Source organism: Lacerta agilis, chromosome 15 (assembly GCF_009819535.1).
Source record: "Lacerta agilis isolate rLacAgi1 chromosome 15, rLacAgi1.pri, whole genome shotgun sequence".
In the NCBI taxonomy this organism is placed as follows: domain Eukaryota; kingdom Metazoa; phylum Chordata; class Lepidosauria; order Squamata; family Lacertidae; genus Lacerta; species Lacerta agilis.
In genome coordinates this window covers 29,817,080-29,839,517 of record NC_046326.1, presented here as the reverse complement: position 1 = coordinate 29,839,517, position 22,438 = coordinate 29,817,080, and the positions used below count along the sequence as shown (strand labels likewise).

The 22,438-nt window shown below is 48.9% G+C and overlaps 1 protein-coding gene across 1 annotated transcript in view; it reads right to left on the bottom strand.

Annotated features, from left to right (window-relative positions):
• Positions 1–4,517: 4,517 nt before the first annotated feature.
• Positions 4,518–22,438, bottom strand: part of TMEM132E (transmembrane protein 132E) — a 119,829-nt gene continuing 101,908 nt past the window's right edge. Inside the window, exons 4-9 of the mRNA XM_033171623.1 lie at positions 18,299–18,491; positions 17,219–17,362; positions 13,360–13,565; positions 12,486–12,765; positions 9,443–9,634; positions 4,518–5,666 (exon numbers count right to left, since the gene is read on the bottom strand). Of these exons, the coding sequence (XP_033027514.1) occupies positions 4,632–5,666; positions 9,443–9,634; positions 12,486–12,765; positions 13,360–13,565; positions 17,219–17,362; positions 18,299–18,491 (2,050 nt within the window). The 3' untranslated portion in view covers positions 4,518–4,631. The remainder of the gene's footprint in view (positions 5,667–9,442; positions 9,635–12,485; positions 12,766–13,359; positions 13,566–17,218; positions 17,363–18,298; positions 18,492–22,438) is intronic.

Below are 22,438 nucleotides of genomic sequence, written 5' to 3'. Positions count from 1 at the left end.
CACCCCAAAGTGGATGGGCATCACCATTCAAATGGTGTGTGTGCACCATGTCGTGTGATCGATTATGTGGAGCAGGGCTTAACTACCCCCCAGTACTATATTCAAGTTGGCACCCGGGGGAGGTGTTTTATGTTGACTTTAAAATTTCTGTTTCTTCTCTGTGCAACTGAAAATCCCATATATATCCCACCTTCTTCTCCAAGGAGCTCAATGTGGGGTACGCGGTTCTAGGTAAAAGTAAAGGGACCCCTGGCCATCAGCTCCAGTCGTCATCTCGCTCTATAGGCCGAGGGACCCAGCGTCTGTCCGCAGACAGCTTCCGGGTCATGTGGCCAGCATGACAAAGTCGCTTCTGGCAAACCAGAGCAGCGCACGGAAATGCCGTTTACCTTCCCGCTGGAGCGGTCCCTATTTATCTACTTGCACTTTTATGTGCTTTTGAACTGCTAGGTGGGCAGGAGCTAGGACCGAGCAACGGGAGCTCACCCTGCGGCAGGGATTCGAACCGCCGACCTTCTGATCAGCAAGCCCTAGACTCTGTGGTTTAACCCACAGCGCCACCTGGGTCCCTACCCCTCCTCAAATTAATCCCCACAACAACTTTGTGAGGTAGGCAAGGCTGAGAAGCAGTGACTGTCCCCTAAGGTCAACTAGGGGGGATTCGAACCTTGGTCTACTTCCAGCTGCTAGTCTGACACTCTCGCAACTGGCTCTCACGAAATTGGACTTTGGCCAATGTGAGACCTGTCTTCCTTTCCCTGGAGAACTGCTGCAATTCAACTGTCGGCTGAATATTTGGCAGCAGCGGCAGCAGACCTCACACTTTCTGGAGAAAAACTACAGCCTAGACCACATTCAGTGAACAGGAAGAAATGTGATAGGCGAGCTCCATTATCTCATTCCACACAGTGGGATTTACAGAGCTCAAACTGTTTAATACAATCACGGAGACCATCCAGAGAAGGCTGCTGGGTCGTCCCCCCCCCCCCCGTGCTTCAAAACTGCCTGGCCGACTTCAGCTGGAAGTCAGGCATTCTGCGCCGCTGGTCCCATGCTGTGGAGCAGAGTTAACAACTGACATCCCTGCTGCTAACCTGCAGGCATCTCTAGAAAGCCAATTCGGTCTAGCGGCTGGAGTGCTGGACTAAGGCCTCCGAGACACCAGGGTTCGAATCCCCACTCAGCCATGAAAGCTCACTGGGTGTCTCTGGGCCGGTTGCCGCCTCTCGGCCTAATCTACCTCGCAGGGTTGTTGTGGGGATTAATTGACGGAGCGGAAGAACAATGCATAGCTCGAGCTCCGGGGAGAAAAGGGTGGGGAATAAATGCAATAACCCAAGCAGTAGTTTGATATTTCATCACGTTCAAACTTAGGCCGGAACTTCATCTTAAGAGAGCCAGCGGTTAGTGCGTCAGACTAGGGCCTGGGAAACAATGGCCTGAATGAATCTCACTGGGTGACCTTGGGCCAGTCCCTGCCTCTATGCCTAACCTACCCCACAGGGTTGCTGCAAGGATAAAATGGGGAGGAGAACCATGTACTCCGTGGAGAAAGGGTGGAATGTGTAAATGGACTAAATCAAGAAAATAAATAGGAGCTTTTTTTGCGCTAACAGGACAATTCGGTGATTTACATTTTCTTAAGATGAGCCAATCGTTGTTGCTGTTTCGTTTTGTTTTTTTAAATAGGTGTCTTACATTTGATTGTATTGGCATATGTTGCTATACACCACCTTGGAAGTGTTATATGAGCAGTTGGTTTATAAATATTTATATAAATAAATAGCAACAGTACAAGGGTGGGCGACTTCACGCCTATGGCCAAATGTGGCCCTCTAGACTGGCTGCCAGGACTCTTTCAGACCACTTCCTGCTCCATCTCTGAATGCTTTTGCCTGGCTGGAAACCTTCCTTGAACTCTGAGGCTGATTTTACCTCTCCTGGATGAAGGATAGAGAAATGTCTGTGCGAACACTTCCGAGTGGCTGAAATGTAGCTAGTTATAACCTAGAAGGCCCTATGTGGCCTAGGCCAAGCCTATCTGAAATACCATATTCGCCCCTACAAACCTGCTTGGGCTCTGGGATCTCCGAGGGAGGCCCATCTCAGTCCCATCCCCCTCACAGGCATACTTGGTCCAGGGCAGGGCCTTCTCGGTGGCTGCTCCCAGGCAACTCCCTCCCTAGAGAAGCCAGTCTGGCTCCCTCCCTGCCAGGAGTACCAACTTGAATAAAATATGGGGGGGGGCAGGTAAGCACCATCCCACATAATCAATTACATGACGGGGGACATCCACACTATTTGAATGGCAATCCCTATCAACTTGGGGGGGACAGCCCCCTCAAATATTTTATTGGGGGCCTGAAGGGACCGTGGCCTCTAGGTGGAGTTGGCTTCTATGCTCCTTGCTGTCCTTTGGGAGCTCTTTTTAAGGGGGGGGGGCTTTTAATTATGCTGTGCTCTTTTTACTAGCTGAATTTTAATATATTTATTTCACATTGCTTTAATGTAAAATGGGTGGGGGCTGTGTGGGGGGGGGAATATCCAAGGCCATGAGACTCCCCTTCGCTCCCCCTTCAGTGGTACTGTCCAGGACAAGTGACATCATAGAGTTCTACTCCATGGACTGCCACCATTGGCTATTGTCCATCATTGGGCTTCAGTTCCCAGTTTTTCTTTCAAACATGTGACGGCAACAAAGTCCCAATGGAGAGGGGGGAATCATGTTTTTTTTTTCATTCTGAGATTCCACCCCCCCCCCGGCAACCTGGGTCCACCTAGCAACCATACCATGTGATTCTCCTGCATGAGTAGACTGGTTCTGATCCAAAGGAAAGGGGACCTTTTGGAATGGCTGACATACCACTCCGAACAAGATATCCCCTTGGTGCCTAAACCCCCTCTGAGTCTCGGAGGGTCAATCAGCCTTGTGATGTGCGCTGCCAGACTCTCAGATTTCATCGAAAGGCGCCACCCCTATCAGCAACACTTGAGTTCCAAATCCTTTTTGGAGTTTTGTCCAAATGAATGTTTTTACCTGTGGGGAACAACATCCCTGCCTCCTCACCCCCACCCCAAACCAAGGGAAAGGAGGAGCAGATCAACCCAAGGAGAAATGAAGGGGGGAAATGAGAATCCTGCACCCAAGAGTAGCTTGTTTTTTTAACCAAAACGTGAAATCCAGCCCTCCTCCCACACTGACCCACTGGACCATAGGAAGCTGCCTTATAACACTGGTCCATGTAGCTCAGTATTGTATACACTAACTGGCAGCCGCTTCCCAGGGTATCAGGCAGGGGAGATTCCCAGCCCTACCTGAGGATGCTGTTGGGGATTAAATGTGGGACTTTCTGCGTGCAAAGAGATGCCCTGCCGCTAAGCTACGGCCCTTGCCCCAAACAGCACAGCCACGGCTATCCCGATGCCCTGTTTAAACCTTGCTTCCTAGCCTGCCTCCCCCTTGTGCAAGCCCTCCTTCCTTGGGGCACACTGAGGAGCTCCCTTCCCAGAAGCTCAGCCGGCGACCAGAGGAATCAAAGAGAGTTTACAGGAAAGGGAGAGCATGTCCACCACCCCCCTCTCTGTAAGGTGTGTTGCATTGCCTCACTAGGGACTAGAAGCACTGCTGAGCAGAAGGTTGCAACCACCATTATCGCTGCTGGTTGGGCTGCAAGGCCCACCCAGTCGGCCCACCAAGCAAGCCACGTGTAAATACTGGGAGGCTGTCCCAGACTGGGAACCAGACAGTCTCTTCCCGAGACTTATTCCACTGTTATTTGGTGCAAGGATGTGCATGCCCACGAGGCTCCTGGCTTCCAACTTTGTTCCACAACGCACACATACCCTCCCCTCATTGGGAAAACCAGATTGCATATCAGGTAAACAAACCCAGTCTCGGGAGAATGGGGACCAGGTGTATGGGCAGGGCAATGCAGGAATCAGGTTACGGCTTGGGCAGGCAGCACCACTCCACACGGGTCCCACCCGATCAGACAGAATCCCTGAATATTATCTGTTTTATTTTTATTTTTTTATATATATAAAAAACAGTCAACATTTATTGTGCAAAAAAAAAAAAAATGAAGAAGAAAAGCCGAGGGGAGGATTGCCTTTCAGAGACGGGCGGCAGCAAAGGCAGCAGTGGTCGTTTTGGGGAGGCCAGGAGCAAGCTTCCCCTCTCCCCCGACAAACCGAAATCAGGTGCAAGGACTTATCCCCTCTGTGGGGCAATTCCATATGGTGGCTCCTGAGCTCTCCACTCCTTTCGGCCTGCTTGGCGGCGCCACCCCCCCCCACCCCCCTTTAAATACTTGGCTATGGGCAGAAGCACCAACTGGCCGCAGCTGGCCAAGTCTTCCCCACTCAATCCCAGCGCATCGCCTGGCACTTCCACAGTTGCGGCAGAAGCTGCTTTCTGCACATCCGGCTCCTCCTCTGAGCAAAAGGATCCACCCCCCTCCTAGGGGGCTGCCCTCCTTCTCTCTGAACATAGCGGGGCCAGCGGCGGGCTGGTCCACTTGGAGGAGGGCCGTAGAGGAGCCCAGCGAATGCCGGAGGGCGATGCGGCCGATCCATTCCGATTCTCCAAAGGGAACCCCCTCTGCCTCCGGTAAGCGTGGGGCTCAAGCCTGCTATGCAATCTCCTTGATCTTGTGGATGTAGTTGTGCAGTTCCTCGGGTCCCTGGAGACCCATGTCCTGGCAGACCCACTCCAAGTCCTCCTCGTCAGCGATGGGGATGGAGTTGTACGCCAGCTCCTCAGAGGGCATGGTGGCGAAGGTGGTGAACTTGACCCGCTTCCGCTTGGAGGTGGGCGAGTTGAGCGGGTCCTCGCTCTGGTCCCTGGTGGAGCCCCCCGAGGAGCCGTCCCCCCGCCCGTGCACTTGGCTCTGCACGCTGGTCTGCGAGGAGCCGCTGCTGTGGTGGTCGGCGTGGCAGCAGGTCTGGACGTTCTCCAGAGGGTTGCCCAAGCTCTCCGGCTGCGGCGAGAGGTCGTTTTGGGCCCGCAAGGGCTGCCCGTTGCCCAGGAAAACCCAGTGGTGAGAGTGGTCCATGTTGGTCTGCCCTTCCGGCGGGATCCGCTTGTGACGGTACTTGAGGACGAAGACGATGCAGTTGATGAGGAAGACGAGGATGGCGAGGCAGAAGACGCCCAGCAGGGCGTACATGCCGATCTCCAGGTCCGTCAGGCCCCGCGTCACCTGCACATAACCTGTGGGGATGGTTGGGAAGTCCTCGGTCGGGAGGGCAGCACTGGGCGGCCGGCTTTCCGGGCTGGGCGGCAAGTGCCAGTCGCCTTCCACCCGGGGCGTGGTGCCAGGGCTCCCCTTGTCCCGCTCGGGCCTGCTGGGTGTTTGGACAGGCTCGTAGTCGTAGGTGGGCTCCTCCTCGGAGCTGAAATGCACTCGGACGCTAGCCAGGGCGGTGGCTAGCACGCTCTTCCTCTTGGTCTTCTGACAGCTCTCGCAGATCATGAGCTCGGCCCTGATCAGTTCGCCAGCCCCCTCGCCTTCGGCCATCACCAGCGGAAAGGCTCTCTCAGGCATCACTGACACCACCGCCCTGTCCTGGCTGGTCACCACCAGCGTGTAGTCCTTGGGGTCGTACAAGGAGAGCGGGGCGGTCGTGCCGTCGCTGTATGACACCCAGAGGCTCAGCAAGGCCTCCTGCGAAAGAAGGAGAAATGAAAGGTGGGAAACAAATTGTGCAGGAAACCCCCCCCCAATCCCTTTCACACCAGGGGCAAGAAACCTCGAGACCATGGGCTGAATGTGGCCCCCATGAGTTTCTCTGCCTGGCCCTTCAAACTCTCCCCAGGCAACGTCTCTTGGCCAGGCCACACACCCTCTTCTGAAGCCACTCCCCCTTCTGAGGTCACACCCTTTCACTGGACGAGATCCCCATTCTCTTCCATAAGATGAGTTTACGGGAACAGGGCAATGGCCTACCCAATCCATCATCCCGTTCTCACAGTCGCCAACCTGATGCCTGCAGAAACCCTGCAAGGAAGACCCGATCACAAGAGCCCTCTCCCCTCCTGTGGCATTCAGAAGCATCTATGGGGGCAGAGCACAGCTGCCGTGGCTGGCAGCCATCAATAGCCCTCCATGAATTTGTCCAATCCTGTTTTAAACCCATCAGGGTTGGCGGCCTTCACTGCCTCCTGTGGGAGTGAGATCCACAGTTCTGCATTTATCTTTCGTTTATCCGTCTTGAATCTGCCAACGTTCAGCTTTGTTGGATGTCCACAAGTTCTAGTGTTATGAGAGAGGAGAACTTCTATCTTCTTTCTCTGTGCCATGCCTAACTGTATATGCTCCATCTTACTAGTAAACCCCAAATGTGACAATCTTTCTTCATAAGGGACCCGCTCCATCAGAAAAAAATTCCTGACAGTAAGAGCTGTCTGACAGTGGAATGGGCTCCCCTTGAGAAGTTGTGGACTCTCCTTCCATGGAGCCTGGATGACCATCTGCCATGGATGCTTTAGTTGAGAGTCCTGCATGGCAAGGGGTTGGACTAGATGACCCTCAGGGGTCCCTCCCAACTCTACGATTTTATGATTCTATTATTCCATCCCCTGAATCATTTTAGGTGCCCTTTGCTGGACAGTTTATGTAAACAGAAGAGCCAGACATGAATTGTTGCCCTCTGCAGTTGTTGCCCTTTCCTTTTTCTAATATGTATTGAATCGTTAGCGGTCCTAATAAGATCAACAGAAGATGCGGCGGGGATGAAGGTTTGGTCTACAAAATCTGTTTGTACATTGATGATGTAATGCTTCCCTTAACTCATCCCTTAAAATCTGCAAAAGAATTTCCTTGAAATCATAGGGAAGTTTGGCGACGGCACTTGGCTACAAAAATGAGCTCATCCAAACCTGAATTAAATGTGTCACAATCAATTAAAGCAAATTTGATGAAAGGGAGAGCAATTAATCGGGCAGTAATGCCGATAACATATCTAGGAACTGGGTTGTCTTCAACCATATATTTTAAATTAAATTGAAGTTATGAAGGTTGAAGCGGCAAAAGAGTTTTTAAACTGGACGCAGGTTGCACTCACATGGTTATGTAACGTTGCGGCTTTAGAAATTCCTAGGCTACTTTATCTATTTGAAAACGTAATGACCAAGAGTGACAAAAGGGTATGATTGAACCTGCAAAAACTACTTACAAACTTTGTGTGGCACAAAAAAAAGCTAGCATTCCCATGGCAACCTTGGAGAAAAGCTACACCAAAGGAGGAATAAAATGTCTCAATATAGTAGATTAATATAAAGCTACACATCTAAAAGTAATAGCCCAATGGCTGAATGTCTCAAAGGTAATTCCATGGTATAAGTGAAAGCAGACCTCACAGTAACATGGTTACTATAGAAAGAGGGGAAAGGACTCTTCTTCAGTTGAGGTTTTGAAGCAGACGTTGGCTGGACCATCTGTTATGGATGCTTTAGCTGAAATTCCTGCATTGCAGGGGGTTGGACTGGATGGCCCCTGGGTGTCCCTTCAAACTCTACGGTTCTAGGATCCTGTGACAACGAATTTTTCTTCAAATACAAAATCCGTGTACAGATGCAGTCTGAGAAGTTTGGAATAGCTTAAATACCTAAATATATCCTTGCTCACATCTTTTCTTTTCTTTTAAACCAAGAGTGGTTCTGGTGAAAGCTTTTCTATTCTGTCAGGCCTATGCAGGCAACTGAGCACACACCTTTCCTCGGCGCTTAACTGACGTCTGTTTAAAACCTTTTAAAAACATATTTTTATGTATTTTGTTGCAAACCGCTTTGAATTTTTTAAAAATGAAATAGCAGTCTAATAAAGATTTTTAATATATATAAAATAAATAAATAAACAAGGTAGGAGGCCAAACGGCTAACTGGGTAAATCACAATGTAAATTACATATCAAGGAATTGTAAATAATGGCAATTTCAAAATGATGGTGGGAAATGGACCCAGTTCCGCAATGCTTTCAATGCAGACAATGGATAAGTTTTGTAGAAGAAAATATAACGGATGAATAAGATGGTGTGAGTTTTGAGGTAAAATGTCAAGTCTTGAGGTAATAATTTATAAGAAGGGAAACTTGAGCAGTTCTATTCAAAATATCTCTCTCTCTCTTTTTCCCCCTTAATCGCATCTGCGTACAAACTTTAAAGGGAAATAATAGGGGTTCTAATTTCTCATCCGACAGGACCTTTTGTGTTAACGTTACGGAAAAACATTACAAGCTGCTCTCTCAATGGTCTATGACTCCACAAAGCTTGAGTAAAATTTATCCTGTATGCAATGGGAAGTTTTGGACACATTTGGTAGATCCATCCAATGACTGAAATCTTTTGGGTTATGTATGTTCACTAATCTACACGTTGCTATACCTCATTTTCATATCTGTAATAATTGCAATAATTTGGGTACGTGCACTTCTGACACAACTTTGCTAATAATACATTCAGGAAACGATTATCTGAGTGTTTATTGTTGGGTTATTTTTAATTTCATGTAATTGTTGTGTGCCATATGCTCTAATGTAAACAAAGATACATCTCTGTGCAGGCATGCTAAACAGTTTGAAGATGAAAATTAATACGATGAATAAAAACATTTTTTTTAAAAAGACATCTTTCAGGGCAAGACAGTAAAGATTGTATCGTCACGGACATCATACGAGTTGCCATTGGATGCTCTGATAACTGCCTCAGAAGGGATTTAGACCCTGGAGGAAAACATAAAAACTTAATATGGAATTTGATAGCAGCTGATCAGACAATCGTTTCGTGACAAATTGGGGGAGGGGGGAGAGGGAAATAGGTCACCACCCACAGCGCAGGAACGGTTAGCAAAAATAACGGTAGCAGCAACGACATGTAAACTTATGGAAATGATTAGAGTGAGAGAAGGCATGCAAGAGGCAGTGTTGTGTAGTGGTTAGAGCATAGGTAGACAAACTAAGGCCCAGGGGCCAGGGCCGGCCCAATCGCCTTCTAAATCTGGCCTGCGGACGGTCCGGGAATAGGCATATTTTTACATGAGTAGAATGTGTCCTTTTATTTAAAATGCATCTCTGAGTTATTTGTGGGGCAAATTCATTCATTATTTTTTTTCAAAATATAGTCCGGCCCACCACATGGTCTGAGGGACAGTGGAGCGGCCCCCTGCTGAAAAAGTTTGCTGACCCCTTATATAAATCTGCCAAACCATCACCACCACCATCCCAGTCAGCCACGAAATTCACCGGGTGACCTGGGGCTTGTCATTATTGCTCCGCCGAACCTACCTCACAGGGTTGTTGTGAGGGTAAAATGGGGAGGGGGGAAAGTGCGGTCAGCCCCTAGAGTTCCTTGGAGAAAAAGTGGGTTCTAAATGAAAGAATGAGACAATTAATTAATTAAATCTACCCCTGCCCCCAATCCATGAGGGCTGCCCCAGAAGAAGTACCTGCTTGGAGAAGTTCAGAGTCTGCTGGGCTGTCGTCTTGGCCACGATGGTGTGGCTGTTCCCAGGGCTGGGGTGGAGGGAGAGGGAGAGGTTTGAGATGACCTGGGCCTTCAGTTCGGTGATGCTGACCTTCTCGTCGGCCACCGTCACCAGGGTCTCCCCAAGGACCGCCTCCATGAGCGGAGAGACCACCTACGGGAAGAGAAGTGGGCCGTAAGAAACATCTCCCCTGGTTGGGATTAGGAGGAACGCCCAGTCTCATTCCTCATCACCACCAGCGCTGGAAATTCGCCAGGTGAATTTTGCACTTGGCTACTGGCCACATGCGGCCAAGTGAAGATGCCCGGGTGCCAACAACAACAACAACAACAACAACAACTTATTACTTATACCCCGCCCATCTGGCTGGGCCTCCCCAGCCACTCTGGGCGGCTTCTAACAGATATTAAAAACACAACAAAACATCAAACATTAAAATCTTCACTGAGCACACTAGCGACACACCCTGCAGAATTCTATCGGGTATATTTTATCTGCACAATCAGAACGAATTTCAGGAGCCCAAAAGTCGTCTTGCCCCCAAATGGCAACCAGGCCTTCTGCTTTGGTGACTGTAGCCCTGGTTCAAGGAGCCATTTGGCACCTAGCTTATACAGGTGAAACTCGAAAAATTAGAATATCGTGGAAAGGTTCGTTTCTTTCAGTAATTCAACTTAAAAGGTGAAACTAATATATGAGATAGACTCATGACATGCAAAGCGAGATATGCCAAGCCTTTGTTTGTTATAATTGTGATGATTACGGCGTACAGCTGGTGAGAACCCAAAATTAACAATTTCAACTTTGGGGTTTTCATCAGCTGTATGCCATAATCATCACAATTATAACAAACAAAGGCTTGACATATCTCGCTTTGCATGTCATGAGTCTACTTCATATATTAAACTCCAATAGTTAATGAAAACAATTGCTTACATAAATGGACTTTTCCACGATATTCTAATTTTTCGAGTTTCACCTGTATATCTGAGTTTCTAACACTGCGCATCACCCTTGTGGATTGCTGTAATGCGCTCTCTGTGGGGCTGCTCTTGACCGGCTCCTAGAATCGAAGCTCAAAAAGGAAGTCTGGATGAGCACCGTGTGCTGTGTGTAAAACAAACAAACAAACACGGTTATATATTAAAGGGAGGAATGCCCTGGAATGGAAAAGGGTCACCCCATGCCCCGAGTTGGGAGATCCTTTTACAAAGAAACAAGCCAGAGGATAGCTCAATCGGTAGAGCGTGAGACTCTTAATCCCAGGGTTGTGGGTTCAAGTCCCACACTGAGCGAAAGTTGATCCCCGTGGGCCCTTCCAATTCTGTGATTCTTGATGGGAGAAATTGCCTGCTGAGGTCTCTAGCTAAGCATTTCTTCTCTCCCTCCATCCCAGGCCTGCGATGCTAATGAGCCAAGCCAGAGAACAGCACCACTCCATGGCCTACCCTTCATGCACTCGCCCTGCAAACACACACACACACACACACAGAGAGAGAGAGAGACAGACAGACAGACAGACAATTCTCCAAAGCACATTTCACCGGGGGAAGACACTCCGACCTTGAACTGCTCAAATCTTTGAAGGCAGCATCTGGGAGCCTGGCAATTTCTGCTTAGGAAGGCAATACAGTGCCCAGGCTTGGAACTAATTGTAGTTAAGAGATGCTTGGCTCAGGCTCAAGAGGAGCTGGTTCAGGGAGAAGATGCAAGAGAGGGAGAGAGAGAGAGAGAGAGAGAGAGAGAGAGAGAGAGAGAGAGAGAGAGAGAGAAAGGAAGGAAGGAAGGAAGGAAGGAAGGAAGGAAGGAAGGAGGAAGGGTTGTAGGGGTGTGCAGCCGAGGAGGAAGGGGAATGTAGAGGCAGGAAAATGCAGATGAGTCCCCCTCCCCCCCCCCACACACCACACCAAGGAAAACAGATCTGTTTTCTTAGCCCTGGGATGTGTGAAGCGAGAATGAAAAGAGGGCCTCTGTTGAGGGTGTTGGGTATATTCAGCCTGGAGGAGACTGAGAGGTGAGATAACAGCCGCCTTCAAAAATCTTAAGGGCTATCACATGGAAGACGGAGCGAGCTTGCTTTCTGCTGCTTCAGGGCGGAGGACCCGAAATGATGACTTTCAGTGGCAAGAAAGGGGATTCTGACGAAACTTTAGGAAGAACTTGCAGACGGCCAGAGCCGTTCGGCCATGGAATGGATTCCCGTGGAAGGTGGTTGGCTCTCCTTTGCATGAGGTTGGATGACCTTTGGGGGTCCGCTTCAGCTCTACAATTCTATGAGCATGTGGGAAAGGGGCCTCCGATATGAGGAGTATCTAGTGCCAGGGGAGGGGAGGGGAGCTGCAAATCTAAAGGTGCTCAGATTGTTGGGGAAACTGATGTTTACAGCTGCACCTCCTTTGCCTCCCCTAACGGAGGCAGATAACCCCTGTTCCTTAATATAGGACGTTGCCTTATATAGAACAAGGCAATTGTGTGTATCTATCTACCTGGTGGAAGCTCTCCAGGTCTTTTCCCAACCTGTAGCTGCCATTGGGGATTAAGCCTGGGACCTTTTCTCCAACTCTGAATTTTTACTTAAAAGCAAGCCAAGATTCTAGTCCTCACTATTCCAAATAAAGGGCTAATTTTAAGAGGAACATTCATTATACTGACGATTGGCTCGTCCATCTCAGTATTGTCTACATGGAATGGAATTGGCTTTCCAGGAGATTCTAGGAATGGTACCTTAAGACATTCTGCCTGCAAAGCAGAGGCTCCATCCCTAAGCTCAGATTCCAGTCCTTGTGGTTCCCAATCAAGGGCTGATTTAAATAGGAACCACTGGTCCATCTAGCTCTGTACAGTCTACACTGACTGGCAGCAGCTCTCCAGGGTTTCAGGCAAGGAGTCTCTCTAATGCCTTACCTGGAGATGCCACTAGGGATTGAACCTGGAACCTTCTGCATAAAAAGCATGTGAACAGAGCTATGGTCCTTTCCTTGCTGGGTACGTGTTACGCTCTTACCTTGAAGAGGGTGGTGCCAGGCTCCCGGCCAGCGAGGGTGTTGGTGTCCACCATGTGTGCCACCCGAGGGTCGTCGACCTTCATGAAGTCGCTGACCAGGTCCGTGACCTCAACCATCCACTCCGGGCCCAGCATGGTGACCACCTGGTCCGTGCCCTCCGAGGAGGTGGTGTGGAACTGGGTGAAGACCTGCAGGGTGGCATGCTGGTACTGGAGGGTGCAGCCCCGGCTCTGCCGCCGCTCTTCCTCTTCTTCGTCATCCTCGCTCTCCCGGACAGACCTGTGGGCGATTGGGAGCCAAAGCAGTTGGGTCAGCCAGCAGCTGCTGTGGCGCTTCCCCCCTTTTTTTTACTAAAAAGGAGTTTTTCCACTAACCAGCCAATCAGGGATCATGCATCTAGCGTAATGACACCACGTAGCCAATCGGATTTCACGTGACATAACATCGCAAAGTCAAATCTGAGTGATGGGTGTGCTGCCTGCCCTCACTCTAAATGGATGGATATTTCCAACCCATTGTTATTATTTTTATTATTTTGCTGTTATTATCATTATTATTATTAACTCTTCAACACAAAGGCCTATGATAGGCTACAACAATTTAAAAACATGCTATTAAAATTAGTTAATATCAATGTCTGCAAAAAGATGATGCTCTTTGTAGCAGATGGGTTTCTCAAAAAAAGAGAGTTGCACGTCCTAGTGTGTTCTAAGGAGGTGAGCACCTAGAGGAGAATTCTGGCATGAGCAGAAGCTTCTGGGCAATGGGATCAAGAATGGCCACTAGTCTTCACTGTGCATGCCTAGAGGCTCTCAAACACAACCCCAGAGCGGACTTCCAACCATCCCACTCCCTCCCCGACTCCTGGCTTACCTCCTATCGGGTAAGACTGGAACTCGCCACCCTTTCACCTGGCTGAGCCGGGAGTCAGAGAGCTCGATGTGCAGCGGGAGTTTGGGGACCCAGACGGTCATCTCCAGGAGGGCGGTGAGGTGCTCGTAGCTGAAGGACACCCCGGCATTCATGGAGCCCCTCGATTCTTTGCCACTCACGAAGACATAGTCGCAGCTGCTGGAAACCTGCAGACAAAACTGGTGGGTTAGGGTAACGAGGAAGAGGAAGCGGTGGGACCCAGGGTGCTTTGGCCATGACGAAGCTGAATTCCCATGCTAGAGGTCACAAACTGCCTCTCACGAACTACCGGTGGTTTGTGGACCACTGTTTGGGAAAACCTTTCCTCTCATCTATGAAGCTGGCTGGTTGTTCTGGCGTCAGGGATACGTGGTGTGTGTGTGAGTGTGTTAGACATTAGCTGGGGTCTATTTCTTCTTATTCCCCTGGGGCTACTTAAGCTTGCCTTCAACATCCAAGAGACACCAGCTCAGCATGTCTGCAAAGGCAATCTCAGCTCGGCATCGGAATAAAAATGAGCCCTGAAATGCATCTCTGGATATTGTGTCGTTCATCAAAATAAAGACGACGCCACGGCGCTCGCCTCCTCTGCGCTAATAAACACACCCAGCAACACAGTCCGGAGCAGGCTCGCTCCCAGCCCTTCCAGGGACGACAAATAATAGCATCTGTCTTGAAACGCTGCTGGAGAAAAACTCCCCAGTGCCTCGTGCTGTACACTAGCTACACTTTGGGTAACATCCATCCCTGGACGGGGAAGAAAATCAGGTTCGGGAGAGGGAAAAGAAAACCCTCCCTCTTCTTTTTAAATTTTATTTTTGCATTTTTGCCAACAGAAAACAACAACAACAACAACAACAACAACAACAACATAAACATATAATCCCCTTTGACTCCCCCCACCCCCTGTGGCTCTTAATATGATGATTTCCTCCTCTGCATCTCTTCCAGAGCTCTATTTTTATAAATCCTTTATCACTCCATAGATTTCCGTCCATCCTACCAATGTTAGTAAATGTTTACAGTAATTTTTAAAAATAAATTATAAACTTTCCCCATTCTTTATTAAAGTCAGTCTCTTCCTGGTTTCTAATTCTCCCTGTAGGTTTTGCCATCTCGGCATAGTGCATCCATTTTCTTCATGCAGCGCATAGTTCAACTGTGGAACTCCCTCCCACAGGAGGCAAGCTATGGCCAACAACTTGGATGGCTTTAAAAGAGGATTGAACAAATACATGGAGGGGAAGGCAATCGATTACTGTCCGCTGTGATGACTGCAGTTGGAGGCAGCAATGCTTCTGAAAACCAGTTGCTGGAAGGCACAAGAAGGGAGAGGGCTCTTGTGCTCGGATCCTGCTTGTAGGCTTCCCAGCAGAGGCATCTGGTTGGCCACTGTGAGAACAGGATGCTGGACTAGCTGGGCCACTGGCCTGATCCAGCAGGCTCTCAGGTCCCAGGTTTGATCCCCGGCATTGCCAGATCGCAGGATCAAGGAGGAAGCCGGCTGGGCCGGGCTGCTGCTGGTCTGCATTTGAGCCATCCCTAGATGGATCAAACTGTCACGTCTCGAGATAAGGCAGCCTAACACGACTCTGTGGGAGGTGTCAGACGTGAAGAAGCAACAGGGCTTAGTGAGCTGGGAGAGTCCGCGGCAGAGAGAAGTCCAGAATCAGAGACAGAAGCTGAAGCAGGAGAGGAGGGAGGCCAAGAGGCAGAGAGATCTGGCTGGTGAAGAGGCACAGATGTCTCCCCTTCCTGCTGCAACCAGCTCCCCTCCTTTCTGGTCTCCCAGAACAAGAAGAGGCATGAAGAGGGCAGAGATTGGCGACGCGCAGACACATCTCTGATTGCTTGGGGATTGCTTCAGTCTCGGCAACTGCTTCATGTGGGCAACACCTACCGGAGACAAGTTTCTGTGCTTATTAGGCCTGGCATTCCTGCTGCTGATCATATTTTCGCTAATAAGGAGTTAACTCCGACTTGCACTACGTGATTTACGGCTGGCTAGCTCCTGTTCACTGGATGCCCACGAGTTCTCATGTTCTCCTGAGCGCAGGGCGCTCGCTCCGCAAGGAATCCGTGCCGCTCTGAGCCAGACGGGCCGCGGCATCCGTCAGCCTCTCGCCGCACAGATAACTGGAGGCTTGTTCCTCCGCGCTCCTCAAACCCGGAGATCGATAGAGCTACTCCTGTTGTTTATGCCCCCTCTTTGCAATACACACCCGGGGAGTGGAGCCACCGACGACGCCACAGCTCTCCTTAATGCTGAATTATTTACAGTAACAGATAGCGGGTTGCCTGATGGATGGTGCAGGTTTATAGTCCTGACAGAGCAATCGCCCTCCTTCCAGTCTCTCCAGGTACGCAAGAGTTCCTGCCAAGCATACCTCGTTCGGAGCAATGTCAACATAACTCAGTAGGTTGGGGGGGACGGACAGAGAAGGAATAGAGGAAGGTAAGTCAGAAGAGGAGGCAAAGGGGCAGTGACTTGATCAATTATTCAACCCGGCTCGCAGGCTCAGTCCCGTCCCTGGATTCGAGGGCCGGCAACCGGAGAGATTTACGAGCGGGGAAGGAGCACATTAGCCCCATCAGAGTGTCTCGGAGCCTGTCCAGAAATGCAGGATTGCTAGCGTGCTCGCTCAGGCTGAAAGGGAACCATTAAAACCTGGCAATGGTAAATCAAACTTGATTGTTTTCAACCCAGGCAGTGGGCGAGGGGTGTAAGAATAGAAGAAGAGCCTGCCGGATCAGGCCAGTGGCTCTGTCTAGTCCAGCATCCTGTTCTCACGTTGGCCAGCCAGATGCCTCTGGGAAAAACGCAAGCAGCATTCGAGCGCAAGAGCAGCCCTCTCCCCTCCTGCAGCTTCCAGCAACTGGTATCCAGAAGCATCACTGCCTCTGACCATGGAAGCAGAAAACAGCCATCATAGCTAGTAGCCATTGAGAGCCTTCTCCTCCACAGATTTGTCCAATCCTCTTTTAAAACCATCCAAGTTGGTGGCCATCACTGCCTCCAGTGGGAGGGAGTTCCATATGCACTGTGAGGAATTTGGCAGGGAGTGGGCTGGCTGCTGCCGTCTCTGGAGCAGGGAGTATGTGAAAGTGGTGGAAGGGTGTATCATATATGGGTAGAGAAGCTGCAGGAAGGTCAGAGCACCTTTCATACAAGGAATTGGGACTTTTGGCTTAGAACAAAATAATAATAATAATAATAATAATAATAATAATAATAATAATGATGATTACTGTCATTTTCCCAGACTGGGACTCAAAGTGGCTTACAGAAATCAAAACACCACAGATAAAATACCAAAAGCTAACCAGAAGTGGACCTAACAAGAAGAACATACGTTTAAAGAAGATTGGAAAATGTTTATTGAATACATGGGGGGGGGGAGTGTGCACACTTGAAAACGTTGGCAACATTAAGATAAATTCAACAGTGTAAATAAGTTTTGATGGATGTAATAATGGAATACTGAATGGTTTAGTTTATATAAAAGATGCAGGGATTTGTGTTATGCAAAATGAACCATGGAAAGAGAAGCAGGGAAGTCATTGATATTTTACGGTTGTTTAAAGGAATATTTTAAATTGTAAAACATATATATTTACACACACACACACACACACACACATCGTTAAAAAGTAATTAAACTCTAATTGAATTAAAACAATACAAAAAACAAATGTAATAAAATGCAGGTACCTCCGGTCAGTCATGTTGGGATGGATCTTACAAATGCAGTTGGTGCCTCTCATATACCCACACAGCCTGGTTCCCCATCACCCACCTTGATTTCCCCCCCACACCTACCTTGATGATGTCCTCATTAGTGGACTTGCATTCTGCGTCGGTCGAGATGTCCACAATGACGCCCGTCATCTCAATGGCAATGACCTTGACTGGGATGGCCACCGTCCGACCTGTTAGGATGGCCGTATTGATGATCTCCGTGTCCTTGAGGGGACAAAGGAGGCTGTGGTAGTTATAGTGCCTGGATCCTACACTGCAGGGAGGGCGGGAGCCTTTCTGGCCTTCCTCACCCTCTGCCTCCTGTGGGCCAGTTTTGATAAGTGGACTGGCCAAAAGTCCCTTGTGCTGCTGGCTCCAGTTTTCATGAGGGGATAGAAAAAGGTTAAAAGGTAAGTGTTATGTATTGGGTTTAACACATGTTATGATTCTACTGAATATTTAATAGTAAGAGACCCCTGGACGGTTAAGTCCAGTCAAAGGCAACTATGGGGTTGCACACTCATCTCGTTTTCAGGCCGAGGGAGCCGGCGTTTGTCCACAGACAGCTTTCCGGGTCACGTGGCCAGCATGACTAAACCACTTCTGGCGCAACGGAACCCCGTGACGGAAACCAGAGCGCATGGGAATGCTGTTTACCTTCCCGCCACAGCAATATCTATTTATCTACTTGCACTGGTATGCTTTCGAACTGCTAAGTTGGCAGGAGCTGGGACAGAGCAACAGGAACTCACTCCGTCGCGGGGATTCGAACCACCGACCTTCTGGTCGGCAAGCCCAAGAGGCTCAGTGGTTTAGACCTCAGCGCCACCTGCACCTGTGATAGAACTACACTCCAGGCCCCAGAGGCGTGGGAAACACAGGCTTATTTACTTGAGTTGGGGGAATGAGATCATGCAATGGGTCCGGTGGGCCAGTTTCGGGATATGGGCAGGTCAGGAAACAGAAGGGTTTTTTCTCAGCCAGAACTCACTGGAACTCAGTTCCAGCACTCAGTTCCGGCACCTCTCAGGTGGGCACCATTGCCGTTCTTAGAGAACAAGGGAGGCATTCATGGTGAGTTCCAGCAACTCTTTTTCTAGAAAAATAGCACTGGGCGCACAGACACAAACCAACTTCCAGCCTGACTACTGGGGCCCTCACCATGGCCAGTGGCAGGATGGCACGAATGTCCCTCTGGATGACGGCCAGCTCCGTGACAGCCTTCTCTAAGTCGGGCGGAGGGTTTCGGCCTCGGTAGTCTATATGCCACATGATGCGGCGGGTCACCGACTGGCTGGTGAAGTTCTCCATTTCAAAGTCCAGCTGCATGACCTCATAGGGGGAATCCTCAGCCCTGCAAAGAGAGAGAGAGAGAGAGAGAGAGAGAGAGAGAGAGAGAGAGAGAGAGAGAGAAAGGTGGATGCCAGCAGTGGAAGAACACAGAGATGGTTTCTTTACACAGATTGGAAAACTCCGAGCTGGTCATTTCCACATCCAGATCTCCGGAAAGATTTAACTTACTTATTTGACGACACTTAAATACTGCTTGACCGTATTAACACCTCTGAGCATGTTAGGAAACCTCTATGTCAGAAGGCGGGTGTCATCGGTGTGGTGGTTACAGAGTGTTGGGACCTGGGAGACGCGAGTTCGAATCCCCACCTGGCCAAGAAGCTCACTGGGTGACCTTGAACTAAGCACTCCATCTCAGTCTAACATACTAATTATAGCTCAGTAGGTTAAAGCACAGGGCTGATAGCACCAAGGTTGCAGGTTCGCTCCCCTTAGGAGACAGCTGCATATTCCTGCATTGCAGGGGGTTGGTCTAGATAATCCTCAGGGTCCCTTCCAACTCTATGATTCTTTGATACTTTGTAGGGTTCTTGTGAGGATAAAATGTGGGGAAGGAGAACTACGTAGGCCACCATGAGCTCTTTGGAGGAAGGGTAGGAAAGAAATAGTAATAAAATAAGTAAATAAATGGAGGTGGAAAGTGAGGTGGTTTCTTTACACAGATTGGAAGATTCCAAGGTGGCCATTTTTATCACCTGCATCTAAGTCATTGAAGAGTTTTACCTGTTTGTTTGACAACATTTATATACTGCTTGATGGTAACAAAACCTCTAAGCGTTTTACCAAACAAAGAAACAAAAAACCGCATTAAATTGATCGGCGTAAAACATTCATTTATTTCACAAATTTTATATACTACGGGATTGTAAGAAAGAAGCCTCAAAGCGATTTACAAAAAGAATAAAAATTATTGGTAAATACCAGTTTGAAAGCTATTTAAAACATTCGCACGGAAATAAAATCAATGATAAGCTAAAAACCAGATTAAAGGGCACAGCAGAGTTCTATGTGTCAGCGTAGCCTTGCCTAACCAAAAGCGCTTGTCCAATGTCAATAGGCAGGGAGTTCCAAAGTGCAGGAGCTGCCGCACTAATAGATCCGACTTCTTACAAATTACCTGGACGTTGGCTTCCCTTACTTAAATGAGGTGCTGAAGATCTGAAAGTGTGGGAGGGGGAGTCCGAGAGAGAGAGACAGACAAGGCAGACTCTCTGCGCCTCTTTTATGTAACGTAAGCTAAACCCTCCCTCCTCCCTCCAAAAGAGTCCACTGAAATTTCCCCAGCCATCTTCACAGGCTTTTGAATTTCCACCTGCCACGAATGGACGAAAAAGCAGCCTGGGTACCACATTTATTGCACTGTAGGAGCATCTTAGTGTGTGAGGCCCCACCTGCCGTCTCAAGTGTTGCAGCTTCAATGGGAACGAGGCCTCACTTATAGAGACTTCTGTGTGGGTGGAGATGAGCATTAAGAGGTTTAAGGCAGAAGCTTAATGAGAAATAGGGGCTCTTTAGAAGATAAGATTTTAAGGAGGGGCGGGGACACACACACACACACAGAGAGAGAGAGAGAGAGAGAGAGAAGGGAGAGTTATTTACTAGGAGGCTATTGAGGAATGGCATGTCTGGTCATCAGAAGTCAAGTGTCTTGGCAGCGCTATTCTTCTAGAAAAAGAAGTGCCGGAACTCACCACGTTCTGTTCTAATGGCAATAGCACCCACCTGAGAGATGTCAGAACTGAGTTCCAGCGAGTTCCAGCTATATAAAAAAAATCCCTGGGTCTTGGAACCGAGAAAATGGATAGAGAAATATCCCCCTCCTCTCCAGAATTCATAGGCACCCCGTAAAGCTGAATATGAATGAAGCATAGCTATCAAACAGAAACCAACCCAAAGGCCAGGTGGAACAGCTCTGTCTTGCAGATCCTCAAATAATAATCTTTTGGAGGTCCTGAGCAACAAAGATGCTAGGTTGGCCTCAACTAGGGCCAGGGCTTTCTCGGTATTGGCACCGACTTGGTGGAACAGTCTATCACAAGAGACCAGGGCCCTGCGGGATTTGGCATCTTTCCGCAGGGCCTGCAAGACAGAGCTGTTCCACCTGGCCTTTGGGTTAGTTTCTGTTTGATAGTTATGCTTCATTCTTTTATTGGTGGGCTATTTGAAAAAGAGACTGCAGTTTTAATTTTGAATTTTTAAATTTGTATTTTAATCTGTATTTTTAAATTGATTGTTTTTATGTTTTTGCTGTGATTTTAATTAGTGTTAGCCGCCCTGAGCCCGGTTTTTGGCTGGGAAGGGCGGGATAAAAATAAAAATTTATTATATTATTATTATTACTATAAATGTTGGAAGATTCCAGGGAGATGAAAAGGAGGACTTATTCGCACAGTTAACATGTGGAACTCCCTCCCACAGGAGGCAGCGATGGCCACCGACTTGGATGGCTTTAGAAGAGGATTGGGCAAATTCCTCGAGGATAATAAGGAATATCCATGGCTACTAGGCATGGTTCCTACGTCCCGCCTCAGTTATTGGAGGCACTATGCCTCTGAGTAGCGGAATCAAAAGTAACACTGTTCATCTGCTATCCCATTTAAAAACCTCTTATCCTCGATGCCGGTCCATAAAGAGTAAGGAATCTAGAATATGAATTGTCTCACTGCAGTTAGTGTAGAACTAGGTTTCTGTTTTGGGCACTGCCTTCTTATACATGTCAAAGTGCCGTTTATTTGTTTTATTTTTAAACCGAAATCAAGTGATAATGTGGGTGTCTCCTCCAATTCCACAGCACCCCCTACAGCCCATCCGCTCTCGTCACGCCACAGCCCCAAAGCTCCCTCCCAACCCTTCTGCACCCTCTCACCCAGAAAACTCTCACCCACAGACTCCGCAGAGGCCTCGGATGTCAAGGAGTCAAAATGCCAAGGCAAATGAAAGCCTTTGATATCCAAATCCCCGAGAGCGGTGAGGACCGAGACGTTTCACTCCCCAGCTGCAGTATTTGATCCAGGGGCATGTTTTTTTTTTTCCTTCTTAAAAGGTGGCTGTAATCACTTTGAATTCATCACCCGCCTCCAATCTTCCAAGGCTGAGTTTAATCTGCAGCCCGGGAAGGAGCCAGTCAGCCAGTCCCCCTCTGGTGCCTTGGCCAGCCCCTTCATCTCGTTACAGCTAAAAATATATAAATTGAGCAGCGTGGTGGTGGACTGGCATCTCTGCAAAACTGCAGACCTCCCCATGTTGCAGGAGCAGAGAGTTATTTGGAAGTCATCTCCAGGAAACTCAAGATGGGGTAGATGGCAAAACGGCCCACCAACAAAAACTCATTGCCACCATTTTGTACAAGCCACTGGAATAGGGGCATAAGTTTAGAAAGGTGCCCGGGATCAGAACCCGCAACCCTCCCTGAAGACACAGTGAGAACAGGATGCTGGACTAGGTTGGCCACAGGTCTGATCCAGCAAGGTTGTTCTTATGCTTTTATGAAGGGCGGGGGGGGGCAGAGGTGCTGGGCTGCTCCCAAGATTAGGGGGGCTGGTGTGCACTGTGAGCATGTGATGTCACACGCGTGACATCACACATGTCTCCCAATGCTGTGCAGGGCAGCCTTCTGCTAGGCTGCTCCAGGCCCCCTCAATACTGTTGGGGAGGTGGCTGAAAACACCTCCACCCCCTAGAGTTGGCGCACCTGGGTGGGGGGCAGCAACATTAACCAGAATGACTGCTTTTGGTTCTGCTTTTGTGTAAACCACTAAACCGGATTAATGAGATTCAGGTGCGACCATCTCTGCAGTTCAAGTTCATCCCATGAAAGCACAGACCAACAGACCCCCCGTGTGACACTGCTGTCCCCAAACCTGAGAGCCAGCCTGCTGTCTGATGCTCGCCAGCTTCCGATTCTGGGCTGGGAGCTTTTGATGTTCGCCTTGCTCGCTGCTGGAACCT